At 40.6% G+C, this 16,356-nt stretch overlaps 1 protein-coding gene across 3 annotated transcripts in view; it reads right to left on the reverse strand.

The window, feature by feature from the left end:
* Positions 1–570, reverse strand: part of Gabrb2 (gamma-aminobutyric acid type A receptor subunit beta2) — a 195,141-nt gene extending 194,571 nt beyond the window's left edge. For all 3 annotated transcript variants that reach the window (XM_050138634.1, XM_050138632.1, XM_050138633.1), the window contains exons 1-2: positions 494–570; positions 276–367 (exon numbers count right to left, since the gene is read on the reverse strand). In XM_050138634.1, coding sequence (XP_049994591.1) covers positions 276–367; positions 494–570 — 169 coding nt within the window. The remainder of the gene's footprint in view (positions 1–275; positions 368–493) is intronic.
* Positions 571–16,356: the final 15,786 nt, after the last annotated feature.

A 16,356-nucleotide genomic window follows, 5' to 3' on the forward strand; every position in this document is an offset into this window, starting at 1 on the left:
TCTGGGAACAAAGATTTACCACAGCGAAGGAGATGGAAAGCAGTTACCAAGTCCGATTACACGCTAAGGGGGGTCATTTTTGAAAGACCTCTCAAGTGCTGGACACTAACAAACTGCCTTAAGTTTGGATCCCTTCTCAGCACGGTAAAATAGGGACACATTCCACACACCACATGCAGGTCTAACTAAGGAGAGGGAAGAGAGCGCACACAAAGCCCAAAAGACAGCTTCGCTTGGAGCCGGACTGTTTCTTATTTGCAAGTCAATCGTATTACCTCCAAAATCGGGTCTCAGACGAATGTCATAGCCTTTCAACAGTCTGTCCACCGTCTCTTTAACCAGCGACATATTGCTAGGGTCATTGACACTAAAGAAAAAAAAAATGACAATAAACTGGAATGAATAAAGAAGACAGCTCTGCATCTTCAACAGCCCTGCTCACGGAGAGGTATGCAGACAGCCCTGCCAAGTGAGAAGGGAAAAAGACACTTACCTCTGAGCACAGACAGCGGCGATTATTAAGGGGAACGACCAAATCCCAAAGTAGCCCCTTTTCCGGACTCTCCACATCCCTTTAGTTTTTGATGGGATTGAGGGATTCACTGAAGAGAGGAGATCCAACTTAGTCTGCCCAGTGCAGTAATTCTAATGTGGAGCGCATGCGCACGTCGTACCAAAACATCAAAGGGGCAGCGGCGGCTGCCGGGGACCGAGATTTCCTTGTTAAAAAAAAAAAAAAAAATTAAAGGGAAAAAAGGAAGAAAAACATTTATGTGTGTAATATGTACATGTTTGAATAATATTAAACTGCTCCAGAAGTGCAGCCTGAATAAAATCTTTTCTTTTTTCTTTAAGACAAAAGCAACCAGAGAGTCTGGTAAGTTTCTTTTGTTGCAGGAGGTAGTTTTGCACCTCACGGGTGGTGGGGTTTGTGTGTGTGCATGTGTGTGTGTGTGTGTGTGTGTGTGTGTGTGTGTGTCCTTAAATATGAGGAATAAAGATTAGGAGGTGTGGGGTGTAAGGGGTGGGGGAGATGGTTGCCTGAGATTCCACTCCAGGTCTAAGCAGGTTGAAAGGGACGAGGAGTTGAACTTTTTTTCCTTAAGAATAGCAATCCCCTGCCTGGGACAAGTGGAGGTGGTGAGGGTGGGGGTGGGAGCACTAACAGTCGGGAGGGGAGCACTGAGAACCGAAGTCCGAGGAGCCAAAGAGAAACCAATGGGAGGAGTGCTGAGCAAACGTTGGATTTTGAGCGAGGGGGTGGGGAGTGGATTGAGAATATGAAAGAATCAGAAAGGGGGTGAGAAGAAAGGGAAAGGATACAGAAATTCTAAGATGCTAGTCTTTCCTGGGAGTCAATGGGGCAAGCTTTTTCTTCACTACTCACGAGCGGTTTCTTTCTCTTCCTCCTGCTCACCCTTTGCCCCCTATTGCCAAGAAGAAAACCTCGGGGTCCTGGTTTCTGGCGTTGTGACGTTCCTGACCCGCTAGCCTGGCTATTTATAGCAGGAGGGGGAGGGGGCGAGGGGAGCAGTCAGGCAAAGGCATCTCTGGGTTTGGGTCTGACTCTGCACAGGGAAATTCTAAGTGAGCAGGGTGAGGTTTGACTGAGAGGGACACGGGAGGTGGGGGCGTGAGGGACAGAGGGTGACTGGCGCTCCAGCACAGGTGCGGGCCAGGAGGCACCAAGTGCGAGGGCGGGTGGCGGGGTGGGATGCGCTCCTTCAGTCCCCCACGCCTCGCGGACGCACACGCACAGCACACACACACACACACACACGCGCGCGCGCGCGCGCACGCACGATCATGGTCCCCCTCCACCCGCCACTCCTTACCTCACCCGCCCGAGCTCGCCGCCCACTACTGTAGCCCAACGGAGCTGCACCCCTGCCGCTCCACTCTGGCCAGCTGAAACTGCACCTCTGCGTCCAAGCCCAGTGTTTCACAGAAGGCAGGCACAATGAAGGGGCCCGCTAGACCGACCGCCCGAGCCCCAAACCACCTAACTCCACGCCACCACTTCCCCTCTTTCCTTTCTTAGCCCCCTTTCCCTACGACCCCAGGCACATTACCACAGACACCAGACTGAAACTCGGTTCATTTAAAAAATGCTCAGGGCGGGGGAAAGAGGGTGCAGAGAACACCGGCACTGGGGTGCCCCGGAGTCGTGTTCTCTAGCTTATCTTGGAGAGGGGGAGGGAACAGGGAAGGTGCTCCAACTACCCGTGGCACTCCTTGGTGAATAGGTGGAAGGGCAGAGCTCAACCCTGGGTCCTGGACACCAAAACTCAACTCATATCTACTACTGAGCTTAGTTATTATTTCCGCAGAGCGCCTACTATGCACAGAAAGCCATGCTTAGTGCAATAATAGCTCGAAGTTGACACCATGATGTCCCCATTTTACGGTTTTAGAAATTGACACACAGAATCTGAGTAACATGCCCAAGGTCATTCAGGTGAAGGGTGAAAAGCAAATTGCGCTTTTAAAGCAGTGTCTCTAACCCTCAGACTAGACAGTATCAATTCTTAAGTCCAGGACTTCACCCTCCGCTAGCTCCTTGCTGCCACGCGGGGGACCTCCAAGCGCCCGCGGCGCCTGAGAGATGGAAAGCACACAGAACACACCCGGCTGGTGGTCCAGCAGATCTTTGCTGAGAGCAGGAACCCAGAACCCATAGGGTCCACAGTTGGTATGGAGGTGTAGGTTCCCCTCTGAAGACACACTGTGACCAGGTTCGGCTTCACTCCTGACCCACATACTACATGCCCCCGCCCCCCACCGCTCCGGGACAATTGAGAGTCGTCCTGGGGCAGCTTAGAGAGGTGATTGCTAGGGAACCATGGGGGAGGGATGGTTGCCAGAAGGAATTTGATAGCTTCTTTAGGATGGAGGACAAACCAGAAAGAAAGAGCTATTTGCTTTCATGGGCTGAGGAAGTTTCTAGGTTACAGACAGGTAAGGAATAGCGCCATAAACACAGTGCAGAGGTACTGCATGGTGCTTTGCTAGGCTGATGCTTACAGAAGTCCACACAAAGAACACACGCACAACACACACACACACACACACACACACGGCACACACACACACACACACGGGGTGGGGCAGGAGGAACGCTGATTTCTCTTCCTTATCTTTGCTCTTATAGGAAGACTATTATTCAAGCTAAATATAATGAAGATAGAAAAATATGTTTCAGTAACCAAAGAATGCTCAAGGTAGTTAGCAAACAATGTAACCTAATGATGAAGTCCTAGAAAGCTTATTTTCTTAAACAAAACAAAACAAAACAAAGAAAAAAACCTCAAATCCAAGCCTTCCCTTAGTTACCCCTCTAGTCTATCACCTTCAGGGAGGTTCTCTTCATAGTTTGAGTTGAAAGAAAGGAGTTCAGAAAACAAAATAAATCCCAAGCTACCCTCACATCTGTCCAAGTGACTCAATGTGTGATTAGACAAGGGCATACTAAAGATCTACTAGGGATAGATCTTCTCAAACACCTAGAAACAACTTTGCAAGACGGTAGCGTCTCTGAGCTGTGGTCCCCCTCATTAATCTAATCTAGATGAATATCAACACTGGTTTCCCCACTGGGTTACTGTGGAATGATAAAATGGTTGCAGCAGCATTTGTCATGTGATTAGTACATATTGACAATCTTTAATGAACAGACAAGAAAGCAAACAATATTGAATGGCACTCATTTTTAAAGATGGAAAGAACACAAATTGAATGCAATTATTATAAATTTGACTGAAGAGAAGAAAGGAGCAGCCATTAGAAGAAAATCAAAAGAGCATTGTGGGAGATGAGAAAATAAAATGTCAAAAGATGAAGGGAAATCGGGATTTTCTTGTCCTCCACGTGGTAGCTGTCATTTATATCTTCTTACAGTGACTACAGGGAATAATAATAAAAATACATTATTTCTACTTATATGGTGAAAGATGTGCATGCCTAAAATAAATCTTTCTGTGGTCCTTGCAGAGTCTTGACTCTGCAAGATTTCCAGGTATGGCAACTTAGGAAAATACAAAACTGGGAGTGGGGGGAATCACATGCCATCTGAAGTTTGATGGAGTCATGGAGAAGATGATACAAGATCGAAAATGTAAAGTCTCTGGACAAAATGTCAGCACTCATAAGAGACTATAGTTTTATAGTCATCTTTGAGTATCTACCATGTAAACACAAAGTGACAACAAGCATCAACTTTCTATGACTATTCTTTTGTACAATATTCATTGATTGTCATAGACAAACGTTATTTGACAAGCATTGACAACGAAATTTTGAAAGCAGATACATTCTAGTAGGGCAAATGGCTATCATATAACTACTTGCAGATTGAGCCTGTGACGAAGGAAACAGTCTACATTATTTTGGGAGGTTACTCAGTCTGAGAGTGTAGGTGAAGTTTGTAACTGAGTATGTGATCTATTGCATGAAGTTTGAAAGGTAAGCTATCCTTGGGCTGGAATGAAACAGAAAGTCCTTCCTGTTGGTTAACTTCCATAGCACCTGGAAGTGCTATGTCATCTATGCTATAGGAGATAAGAAACTGTATATCTCCCAGCTGTGAACCCTGTGAGCTACAGTGCCAACTTATCAGGCACGAGGCGCTCACTGATGCAATAGTTGCCCAACTGGTACAGAGTAACCAAGAGTCTTTAAACTGGATCTGAGGCCCACTTCACAGGAGCAAATGCATGCCTGGTACTCTAAACTTGGTTAAAACCCTATTTTCAGGGATATAATACACCTTGGGGAACCACATCATCATTGCTAGCCTGTAATAAACTTCTCTTTGCAGTGAATGGCCGTGAATTCAGAGAGTCGGGGCTCCTCAGGATTGTTAGGCTATATGATGGATGAGTGCTCAGCTGTTAATGGGACATTTATACCACAACTTGCAAAATGTAAAGAGGTACTAAAGTAATGTAAAAGCTAAAAGATATGGAGAAAGCAAAATGCTATCTTCAGGTTATGACACAGCCATTGCAGTCATGATCTCACAGAGGCTGCAGGTGTATCAAGCTGGAACAATACCAGACATGTTAGTAGATACTCCTGAATCTAGTAGGGGCTTATGAAACTCTACCCTACTCTGCTCGGCTACTGACAACTAATAGATTCTGTAGCAGGTAAAGTCATCACCTTCGGTGTGCACCAAACAGTGAGACTATCAGGCTCAGTAGATAATGCCAAACCTGTAGCCACATAGATGATCTTGGTTAAAATCAGTGGATCACAGAATGAAACAGAGAGACATAGTGTATGAATGAGGGGAGAGGACCTGTAAAATGGAGATGTGTGATAGAAGTGGAAGAAAGATAAGAAGGGGGAGTGAGAATAAATAGAATGTACTACATAGGAATGAAATACTCAGAGAGCACATTTAATTAATAAGAATGGAGATAAGCTATCCCGATACAGAGTTGAAGAAAGAACAGTAGGACTAGAGGGTGAGAGGAAGAGTAGCCACTGAAGGGCAATGGAAATGTTTGGAATATGGATATGTTTGGGAGCAGAAGTGTGGCTGATGAATCTTAATCTCACTGGAGAATGACAGGTATGGCTGTAAGGGATGTATCAGAGCTAGGGGAGAATGAGGATGAGAGATGCTGCTGCTCTGAATGTCAGCAGTGGTGATAACAACAAGCAGATGTCACTACTATCCCAGAGGCAAACTGGCTAGCCTTTCTGACAGATGGGATCTGGGGAATGGGGGATGAGAAAGATTTGGGGTGATTCCTACATGTCTAGTTTGAGCTTTTCAAATGTAGTTATAGGCAAGAAATGCTGGTTATGATACATTCAGTATGACCACGCTCAGTACATGTTACAAGCAGAGATACCCAAAGTATTTGCTTCTTTGCACCTTAATGCTTAGAATTGAGGAGTTGAGGGATAGGCTGAGGTCAGAGTACCACCCATATATTGACATTGTATACTTTCCTTTTTTGCTTTTTTTTTTTAAATTAGAATGTATTACCATGTACAACCACATTTTACCGATTTCACTTCTATTTTCCTGAACCAGAATAGGGCATTTTAAGAAGTGTCCCCACTGCTTGGTTTTGTCACTATTCTATTCTAGATCTAACTAATACCCTCCAAGATACCAAAGACAACCTGATTTCAAAGGATCATTGACACACGAGCCTAATCCATGAAGAATGACCAGAGCAGGAAACCTGGATATTCCAGAAGTCGCTCTTCTGACCCTGATGATTTGGGAGGAAGGTCTCATAGTAGTGGGTTACTTGTTTTGTTGACCCATCAAGATATTTGAGTTTATGATTTTAGAGTGAATAAGAACTCCTAGCTTTGAATATTGATCAGACTTTTTAAAATAGTGTCCAGATAATTAACGATATTCAAGAGTGATGAAACAGTCCTCAGTAATACGTAGACTGAAAGTATAGTGTGTAATATATGTGCATATACATCTACACAAACACGCTTATTTATATTAGTTCAGAACATGCCACAAGAAAAACTTAGATCTATTAATAAAGTGTTGGCAATTATATGGCTTACTGGACAACTGTGACTTGAGAATAAGAATTGATAATAATAATAATAATAATAATGATGATGATGATGATGATGATGATGATGATGATGATATGATGATGATGCACACACAGAAGTCTTTTCAGGTCTGGAAAGATGATACTGTGGAATTATGAAGATGAGTTCATATTCCCAGAGCCCATGTAGAACTGGGTACAGTAGTGTATATCTGCAACACCAGTGTTTCTCTAGGGAAATTGGAGGTGGAGATAGGAGAAGCCAATGGACTAGATAGCCTGGCATGTGCAGCATCAAAACAACAAAGAGCTCTCCTCTCAAACTGTGTGAAAGGTCAACACCAGGGCTGGAGAGATGGCTCAGTGGTTGAGAGCACTGGCTGCTCTTTCAGAGGTCCTAAGTTCAGTTCCCAGCAACCACATGGGGACTCACAATTATCTCTAATAGAATCTGATGCCCTCTTCTGTCATGCAAACATTCATGCAGATATAGTGCTCATACACATAAAATACATAAATTTAAGAAAAGGTCAACATCAAATCCTCAGATAGTGTCTGACTTTCACATGTGTGCCCTGACAAATGTACATGCATGCATTAAATAAAATATAATAATGTATTTACTCATGCACACATGTACACAAACACATGATATACAGTCTGAAAAATTATTGTAAATAATCCACACATAAATTCATTTTTGTGCCAATAGGTGTGACTAAACAAGCTTATAAAGTATGGTTCATAATTATGTTGCCTATATAAATACCTCTGGTTTATTCTTCTGGCTAAACTTACCTCTCAGGACATGAAAAGAAATTCTGAAATATCATAAATTCTATATTAAGCTTATGGTTAAAAAGAATCCTTTTTTCTCTATAGAAAGGTAAATGTAAATTCAATGTTGACTGTGTTTTGTATCTCCTCCAAAAAATGACATTAACAATGGACATTAGTTAGGGTAAAATATTTGTACACAGTAAACTATAAATCACTTAAATATGTTCAACTGGAAATATATCAGTAAAAGTAATAAAATGGGTCATTGTGTCAAACATTATTTCAGATTCTTTGTGTAAGGTAATATATTCAGGGTTAACAATATGCTTTATGATGTGGGAGTGTCATATCAATCTGTTGATTTCATTGGCTGAGCAATAAAGAAACTGCTGGCCCTGATAGGTTAAAAGATAGGTGGGTGGAATAAACAGGATAGGATGCTGGGCGGAAGAGGAAGTAAGGTCAGACTCTGCTCTGCTCCCGGAGAGACTCTACAGCTCTGCTATGGAGCAGAGACGCCATGCTCAGCTCTCCCAGGCAACTTCAACCCAGGATGGACATAGGCTAGAATCTTCCCGGTAAGCGCACCTTGGGGTGCTTACAAACATTACTAGAAATGGGCTAGTCCAGGTGAGAGAATTAGCCTGTAAGGGCTAGAGTTCATGGGCCAAGCAGTTAAATGAATACAGTTTGTGTGTTGTTATTTCAGGCATGAGCTAGCCAAGCGGCTGGGGTGTTGGAGACGCAGCCCCACCGCTCCATATTTCAACAGCTTTAAGACGTATTTCCCCTTTATCACACTATGAGGAAACAAAATGTCAGTATCTTTAAGGGCACAATTTGTGAGACAAGATTCAAGGGCTAAGGCCTTTCCTGATAGGCGAAATCCTTGCATTCTGAAGCTCTCAACATTTCCCATTGACTAAGTTAATATAACTGAAATAAAATCTCGACTCACACAGAAGTCTCTGTACTTTACGAATCAAATGACCAAGAGGCACCGTGGAGGCTTGAGTTATTGGCCATCGTTTGAAGCAAGACACCTTTCGGCACCACTTCAGCACCATCAATCTTAAAGAATACAGAAAGCAAAGTGCACCTCAAAGTTGGAAATGAAATTAGAGATGCTTCAAATGGAGGCAAATTGTTCAATGAGGAAATTACCTAGAGTCCAACACCGCAGGGATGCTAATTACATTCACATAAGTCTCAGCAGCAATAAAGCACTACATCCCCTGTGCTAGAGATGGATGGAATGGAAAGGAAGTTTTGGTTTGTTTGTTGTTTTTTTTTATTGTCAACTGTTTCTCAAAACTTAAATTAGAGGAATAAATAAAAGCTCCTTGTCAATATATATGTGTAAACAGATGGACATGTGGCAACAAGAAAGAGCTATGAAGTAATTTCTCACATTCTCTTTTAGGTCTCTAATCAACAAGGAATGCCCAACAATGGGTGATCTGATGTCTAGACTATGGATTTTTCTGGAACAGTGGTCACATGCTCTTCTGGGCTTTCTCGTGTTCCTTTTTCACCACGTGTATCCTCTTGGCCATGATAGCTAATGACCTTGGAGTTTATAAGCCTTTTGAGAGTTTAACGAAAAAAAGTGTATATTTTGCATAAAGTAAAAGCTAATAACTACCAGATTTAGACTTGGTGGTACATACTTACCGTCAAGCAATCAGGAGACTGATATAGAAAATTTCAAGTTCCAAGCCACACTGGACTAAATAGCAATATGCTATCTCAACAAACCAAATTCAAGCAAAGCTAACCAAAGCAATTAAAAGAATGATGGTAGGTATTGTGGGGCACACCTTTAATCCCAACACTTGGGAGGCAGAAACAGGCTCTCTATGAGTTGGTATCCAGTCTAGTTTACATAAAAGTTTCAGGCTAGCCAGGGTTACATAGCAAAAACCTGTCTCAAAATAATCTATATGGTGCTGAAATTAGTGACTGCTTAGTTAAATGTTTACAACATTTCATACTATATCTTCAATTAATTAATGTAGAAAATATGTTATATATATATATATATGTTATATATAATAATTTTAGTTAACATAACAATTTTAATTAATATAAAAATATACTTAATAAGTTATATGGTGTATGTCAAGGGACCTAAAAAATTATATGTTAAAGATTTTATACTTAGGGGGCTGGAGAAATGGCTCAGAGGGTAAGAGCACTGGCTGCTCTTCCAGAGGTCCTGAGTTCAAGTCCCATCAACCACATGGTGGCTCACAGCCATCTGTAATGAGACCTGGTGCCTTCCTTGCCAGCAGCACATTGTATGCTTAATAAATAAATAAATCTTAAAAAAATTATACTTATATTGGCTTTTGAGGTCCACAGATGTGTTGGGAAAGTAGCTTAGTAGTAGGTACTTAATGAACAATACAAAATGATTGGTTTGAACTCCAGCTTTGGAAAAGAAAAAGGTCCAGGGATCTCTATCTTCAGACAAATTTCATCTCTTTGTACTTTCATGAGTCTAGAGCCAACTGTGTTTTTATATCTACTCATGTCTCAAGTGCCTTACCAAAGTAGCTATTTCACTAAACACATTGTGGTTTTCTTCTCCCTTTATTAGTCAACAATGTCAGCGAGTTGCCATAACGTGTGTCAGGTGTGCAAAACAGTTTGAACCACACTTGTGGTTCATCACGAATACATTCCAAGTTCTTGCTCACTGGCATGGTTTTTCTATAATGACCACCAACAATTTATTACTCATGTAATTTTCCCAAACATATGTAATGTGCCACTCAGTGCTTTTAGGGTTGCAAGTAATGAAAAGCAAAATCCAAATATCCAGGGTAAGGTAATATTATCATTAAATATAATTTAAAAAGTCAGGGTGCTCTCAAGACCTGGATTTTTTTTCAAATCTGTTTTGTGAAAGTTGGCATTATTCATAGCCAGGGTCTTGTCTAGCAATAAATACCAGCTGTTCAATGTTGGCAGAGCTGAGATTAACAGCTTTTCAGTTCCTAAATTTGGGATACTAAATATATAGGGATGTGTGTGTATGGTTGTATGTAATGCACACATGCAGGAATGCCTTGTGGAGGCTGAAGGCCGACACTGTTATCGTTTCCTCTTACTGCCCACTTTAGAATTATAAACGTATATAATTACAATTATAATTTGTTTGAGATGGAACTTCTTAGTTAATCTAGAGATTAACAACTCAGCTCCACTGTCTGTGGAATGAGCATTCAGAGTCTTACACTCTTTGTTTTCTCAGGAGTCGGTGTTACAGAAATACAAACCCACATCTGGCTTTTACTTGGGTGGTGGAAACCCAAACTCAGGTCACTAGGTTTGGTAATATTCTCTTTACCTATTGCACCCTCATCCCAGATCCTAAATAAAATTTCAAATGCATGAATTCTATAAAAAAAAATTTTGCTGTCTGATCATTTATTTGAAATATACCACATGGAACAATGGACTTGAACAAGAAAAATATTCCTTCATGTCATGCATGGTGGTGCATGCCTTTAAAAAGCAGCACTTGGAAGGCAGTGGTAAGAGATCCCCATGAGACTGAGGCCAGCCTCATCTACAGAGTGAGTACTGAAACAGTCAGGGATACATAGTGAGATCCTATCTTGAAAAAACAACAATATAGTCAATCTTTATCATTTGCCCTCAGGGTGCAGTCACTGCTGATGCTAAACACCCTTTCCTAATACTTTATAGTAGATCTGGATTTTATTGAATTTCCCCTCAATGCTACCAGGTAGATTCTAATATTTCCTCTAATGCACCATATTTGGCAATGTGTTATGATAAGCAAAACCTTTTGGCAAATAGGAATAGGTTATAGGTTAAGTGTGTAGGTGTGAATGCTTTCTTGAACTTGGACATTGTGAGTTTGTTGTGTTAGCTACTGCTCTCTTCCATTTGTTCTAGCAGCACCATAGAAACAGGACAATGTCATGCTTTGTTCTTGGTTCCTGAGACCAATGTAGGCTTATGTCCTGATAAACAGTTAAGAAGAGCTAGTGGAAGCCTTTCTCCTGAGGTGTGCTGTGTATGGGGTGTAAAATAACAGCATTGCTTTTTCTTTCTTTTTTTTTTCTTAAAGGCCAAGTTAATATTAAACAGAAACTCCAACAATTTCTATCGATTTATATATCTTTAAATATAATTATTCTTATTAGAATTCAGCCATGTGATTAACTGTTGGAGCTAGTGATGCATTCACTGCGAGGAATGAGTACTTAGGGGATCTGACACATTTCAGCACACGTACTGTTCAGAATGTGGGCTGTGTGGTTGGTTTACCAGATGGTTTTGGACATTTACATGCTCATGTGTTCAAGCTGCATCATAGTAAAAACTGAGAAAATTATTTCACCTTTCAGTTCTGATTACGTCATCAAGCAAGTCTCAGTTTGATGCTCAGATGCCATCAACATTTCTCTAAGACTTATCTGCTCATTTTATCTAAGAGTTCAAATATGAAACAATGCTCTTCACTACTTTTATTCTTCAAATGTAGAGATACTACTTTCCTTTATAAACAAAAAAAGTTAAAAATCAGTACATTTAGGAAAGTAGGTAAAGGAGCAGAGTGGATGATAACTGGACTTGACAAAAACAAAGTAGGTGGTATGTAAACAACTGAATTGGTACAGAAATTTGAGAAAGAACTTGCTGTCATTTCTCTAACAGAAGTTCCCATATTTTACAAAAGACATATTTATTGCTTTTATTAGTGCATATAAGGGATTTGTCTGCATATGTATACTATGTGTGCGTGTCATCTTCCCATAGAGGCCAAAACAAAGTATCAGATTCTATGGAACTGTAGTTAGAGACAGTTGTGATCTACCATATCACTGCTGGGACCAGGACCCAGGTCTCTGCAAAAGCAGCAATGGTTTTTAGCATCTGAGCCTCTATAAGAGAAACTCCTGTAGTTAAACTGAAATAAATTTCTAACTCTGTAGTATCTGTGATTAACAAATGTCAGCAGTGTAGGTACTCAATAGACATGAGGTGTTGATGAAGGCCGCTTGTTGGCTCCTGTATTCATTAAATCACTGGTTGGCTCATTAGCTCTAGCTTTTTATTTGCTAACTCTTACATCTTAATTTAACCCATTAAAATTAATCTGTTTTGCCACATGGTTTTGGCTTACCTGCAAGGTTCAGGGTCTGTCTCTGGCAGAGGCACTATGACTTCTCTCTGACTCCACCCCTCTTTTTCCCAGCATTCAGTTTAGTTTTCTTCACCTACCTAAATTCTGCCCTATCAACAGGCCAAGACAGTTTCTTTATTAACCAATGGTAGTTATAGCAACAAGGGAATCCCACATCAATGAGATATGAGGTGAGCCTGAACATTCTTAAAACAATGACATGTTCTTGAGCCTGAACCCAAAGTCTAGTTCAGCGACTTAATGAATATGCAGAGCCTAAATGTACCTGCGAGTATTCTTCAGACAACAAAGACAGGAGTTAGTGTCCCTCTAATTTAGGAGCTTAATTGCAGCAACAAGATGGAGATAGTCACCATAAATGATATAAACAATAAGATATTAATTTCATAAGAAAACCATAAATCAAAGGAAATGTAATTTTTGTTGGATATAAGAAAAGATATCAGAATTTGTTGGAAACAAATGTAAAAGACTAAACTGACAATGAACTATTTGGAAATGGACCTTGAAGAATGGCCAAGACATGGTTGCAGTTATTAATGAGTTATGGGAAAGTCTGGAATACATTTTACATGATTGTAGTGTATGCATAAATTGAAGACATAAACAGCTGCAAAGGCAGCTAAGATGGAGAATCTTCCATATCAGGTAGATTATGTAGCTGGATAGCATGCTCTGAAATTAGTCCTTATAACAATTATTTTTTATTTTGATCATGGATAAGGAAACTTTTTATCCTACTAAGTAATGCATGCTTTTCCAGACAATTCACTTTGCAAGAGAAGCATGCAAAAAGCAACCATAAAGAATGTTAAGCAATAAAGATGAGTCATAATTTAAAGAAAACAGACCTGAAAAGAATTAACATGACCGGGAAAACACAGTAAGGTTTTACAAACAACAACAGCAACTAACATGCAAAGCACTTCTTACACGGCTACCAGTAGTGTTTCTTACCCATATTTATGGGTCACCCATTTGTAATGTATGGCATGGCTTCTCACAACATTCTAACCTTAGCATAAATTTCACAGACCGATGCATAAAAGCTTAGATCACAGAACCTTTCAAAATCAGAATGGATAACTTGGGAACTGATCAATGGGAAAACACAATCAAAGTATTTTTTAGTCTCTGGGTTTAATCTTCAGCACTTCCTAAAATAAAATAAAATTACCATGGGAAAGCAGTTAAAAATTTATAGGAGGAAACCTGCAAGACTATAACAGATCTGCATCTCACTGCTTATTACTTCATAAGAGCTAGGGGTAAAAGTAGACTTTAAGGAACTTGTCTGCCCCCTCCTTCCTTCCATATGGGAAAAGGGAGTATAAAAGGGATGGGAGAAAATAAACCTCTAAGATACTATCACGACTAAACCTCAAGTCTTGGGTTTTTCCTTGGAGAAGAGAAAAATATCTAAAACTTAACAAAAAAAATATTAGATATCTGTCATTTACAACAACTCTTAAAAACAGGAAGTCAAACTCCTGAAAAGACCCATCAGCAACCACTGGCATGTTGATGTAATCCCAATGAGTTTTTTCCTCAAAAATAGGAAGTTGAGATACATATCTAGCACTATTTAGTCTTCATCAACATGAAGGTTGGTTTGTGTGCTCCCTCCTTTATTGAGAGCACACAGTAGAAGACAAAGTTCACATTGCCTTCCTGAGCATCCTGCATCTATCATATGCTGCTAATTAGAGGGTGTGCAAGCAAATTACACTGGGAGCCTCTTCATGGAATCAGACTTTGCCTACTGCTGCAGCACTTCTGCTTTGTTAGCCCCCAGCCCCCTCTACTTGCTTATCATTCACATAGGAATTTTTCTCCCAATGTCCCAGTGAAGGAATTGAATCTAAGAGCAGTGGACAGTTTGAAATGCATCTAGGGAAAAACAATGATTATCAGAGCTTCTTAAATTCAAAACATAAAGGAGCAGAGCTAGTCATTGAGTTTTAATGCTAGTTGTATGATTTGCAACACCATGGGATGAAGAAGCAAAAACTTCCTACTAACTCTGTTATCTCAAATATAAATGAGAAGGTCAAACTAGATGATCTTTAAGTTCATAGCTGATGGAACTTTCTATGATATAAACCAGACATTGGAAAACTCTGGATTTCTAGTCAAATCCAGGTTCCTCTTATTTTACAATTCCAGATTTTTCAAGTCAGATGGGGTCCCAGCACTGAGAGAAGGAAATAGATATGCAGTATCATCCCTAACCAATAAGCTGGTTGCTACTGATACTGGTTGGCAAATGGAAAACTAGTTTTCTCAAGTGGAATTTTACAGGGTCTATACTACACCTCAGAGCAGAACTCATGAGTAGAAGTAGTTGACCAATACAACACAACTCCATGTTTTTGGGGTGGGGACTGTTTTCTTTTGATATTTTTGTCTTATTCTTTGTTGTTATTTTATTTACTGTAAGATTTGTCTTTTGTTTGTTTCATTTATTTTGAGAGAAAGGCAGAGAGCTAGAAAGACCATAAATAAGGATTGTTAGGAAAGAAGTTTGAGAGATTTTGAGAGGAGTTTGGAGGGGGAAACATGATCAAAATATGTTATATGAAAACAACTAATTAAAAAGTTAAAGAAAAATAACAGTTTCAGTTTTGTTGGAATGCTGCCCTGTGCATGAGTTTAGGCATTGTATTCAAGTACTTTGGTACAACCTCTTGACAATAAGAAAACTACATTATTCTGGGACTAGTATTGCTATTTAATATTAAAAAAATAACATAGAGCTACTGAAGGATTCCCCTCTGTATCCTGTGAATACCATTGGTTAATAAACCTGTGCAAGGCAGAATAGAGGTAGGCAGGGAAGAGGGCCTAGGAACTCATCTGAATGCTGGGAGACAGAAGGCGGAGTCAGTGAGAAGCCATGTAGCCTTGCTGGAGACAGACGCCAGAATCCAGTAAGCCACAACCTCCTGGCGATACACAGATGAATGGAGATGGGTTAATTTAAAATATAAGTTAAGTAGAAATACACTTAAACTATTGGCCAAACAGTAAATAATATGGTTTCTGTATGATAATTTCAGGGCTGAGTAGCCAGTAAGAACCAAGCAGCCTCCTACAACACTGAGGCAAAGCAGGTTAAGTATCTCTCTCTAGTTCACTGGTGATGGAGGAAGGTCATTGGTTAATTAATAAATAAACTGCTTGGCCCTGATAGGATAGAACATAGGTGGATGGAGTAAACAGAACAGAATGCTGGGAGGAAGAGGAAGTGAGCTGAGACGCCATTTCCTCCCCTCTCTGGGGCAGATGCGATGAAGCTCCGACCCAGGATGGACATAGGCTAGAATTTTCCTGCTAAGCGCACCTTGGGGTGCTACACACATTATTAGAAATGGGCTAGTCTAGGTGCGAGACTTAGCCAAGAAGAGGCTAGATATAATGGGCCAAGCAGTGTTTAAAAGAATACAATTTGTGGGTTGTTATTTAGGGTAAAGGTAGCTGGTGGTGGGAGCTGGGTCATGGAATGCAACCCGCAGCTCCTTCAACACACTGAGTCGAGGGCAGGAACAAAATTTACCTTCAGCCAATCTGCATCTAGGCAGGTGCTCTCAGCACTACAGACCAGCCTGGATATGGGAAGGAACACAAGGAAAGTGGATCTTAAAACCTCTGAGTCATCATAATATGCTGCTTTTGTTTTATTTTTAGAAGTGGGGTTAACATCAACAGGATCTCAGGTGGAAGCATGAATGGACGCAAGTGGCAGGCAGGGGAGGGGTCTCCAAATTCAACAAAGTTAGAAAACATCACTACAGGTAAAATTTAGCCTGCTGTCTTTGTCACCCTCACTCACTGTCCTGAGACGTGTTTCAT

The sequence above is a fragment of the Alexandromys fortis genome, unplaced genomic scaffold, assembly GCF_014885135.2.
Source record: "Alexandromys fortis isolate MF-2015 unplaced genomic scaffold, M_Fortis_MF-2015_v1.1 scaffold_11, whole genome shotgun sequence".
NCBI lineage: Eukaryota > Metazoa > Chordata > Mammalia > Rodentia > Cricetidae > Alexandromys > Alexandromys fortis.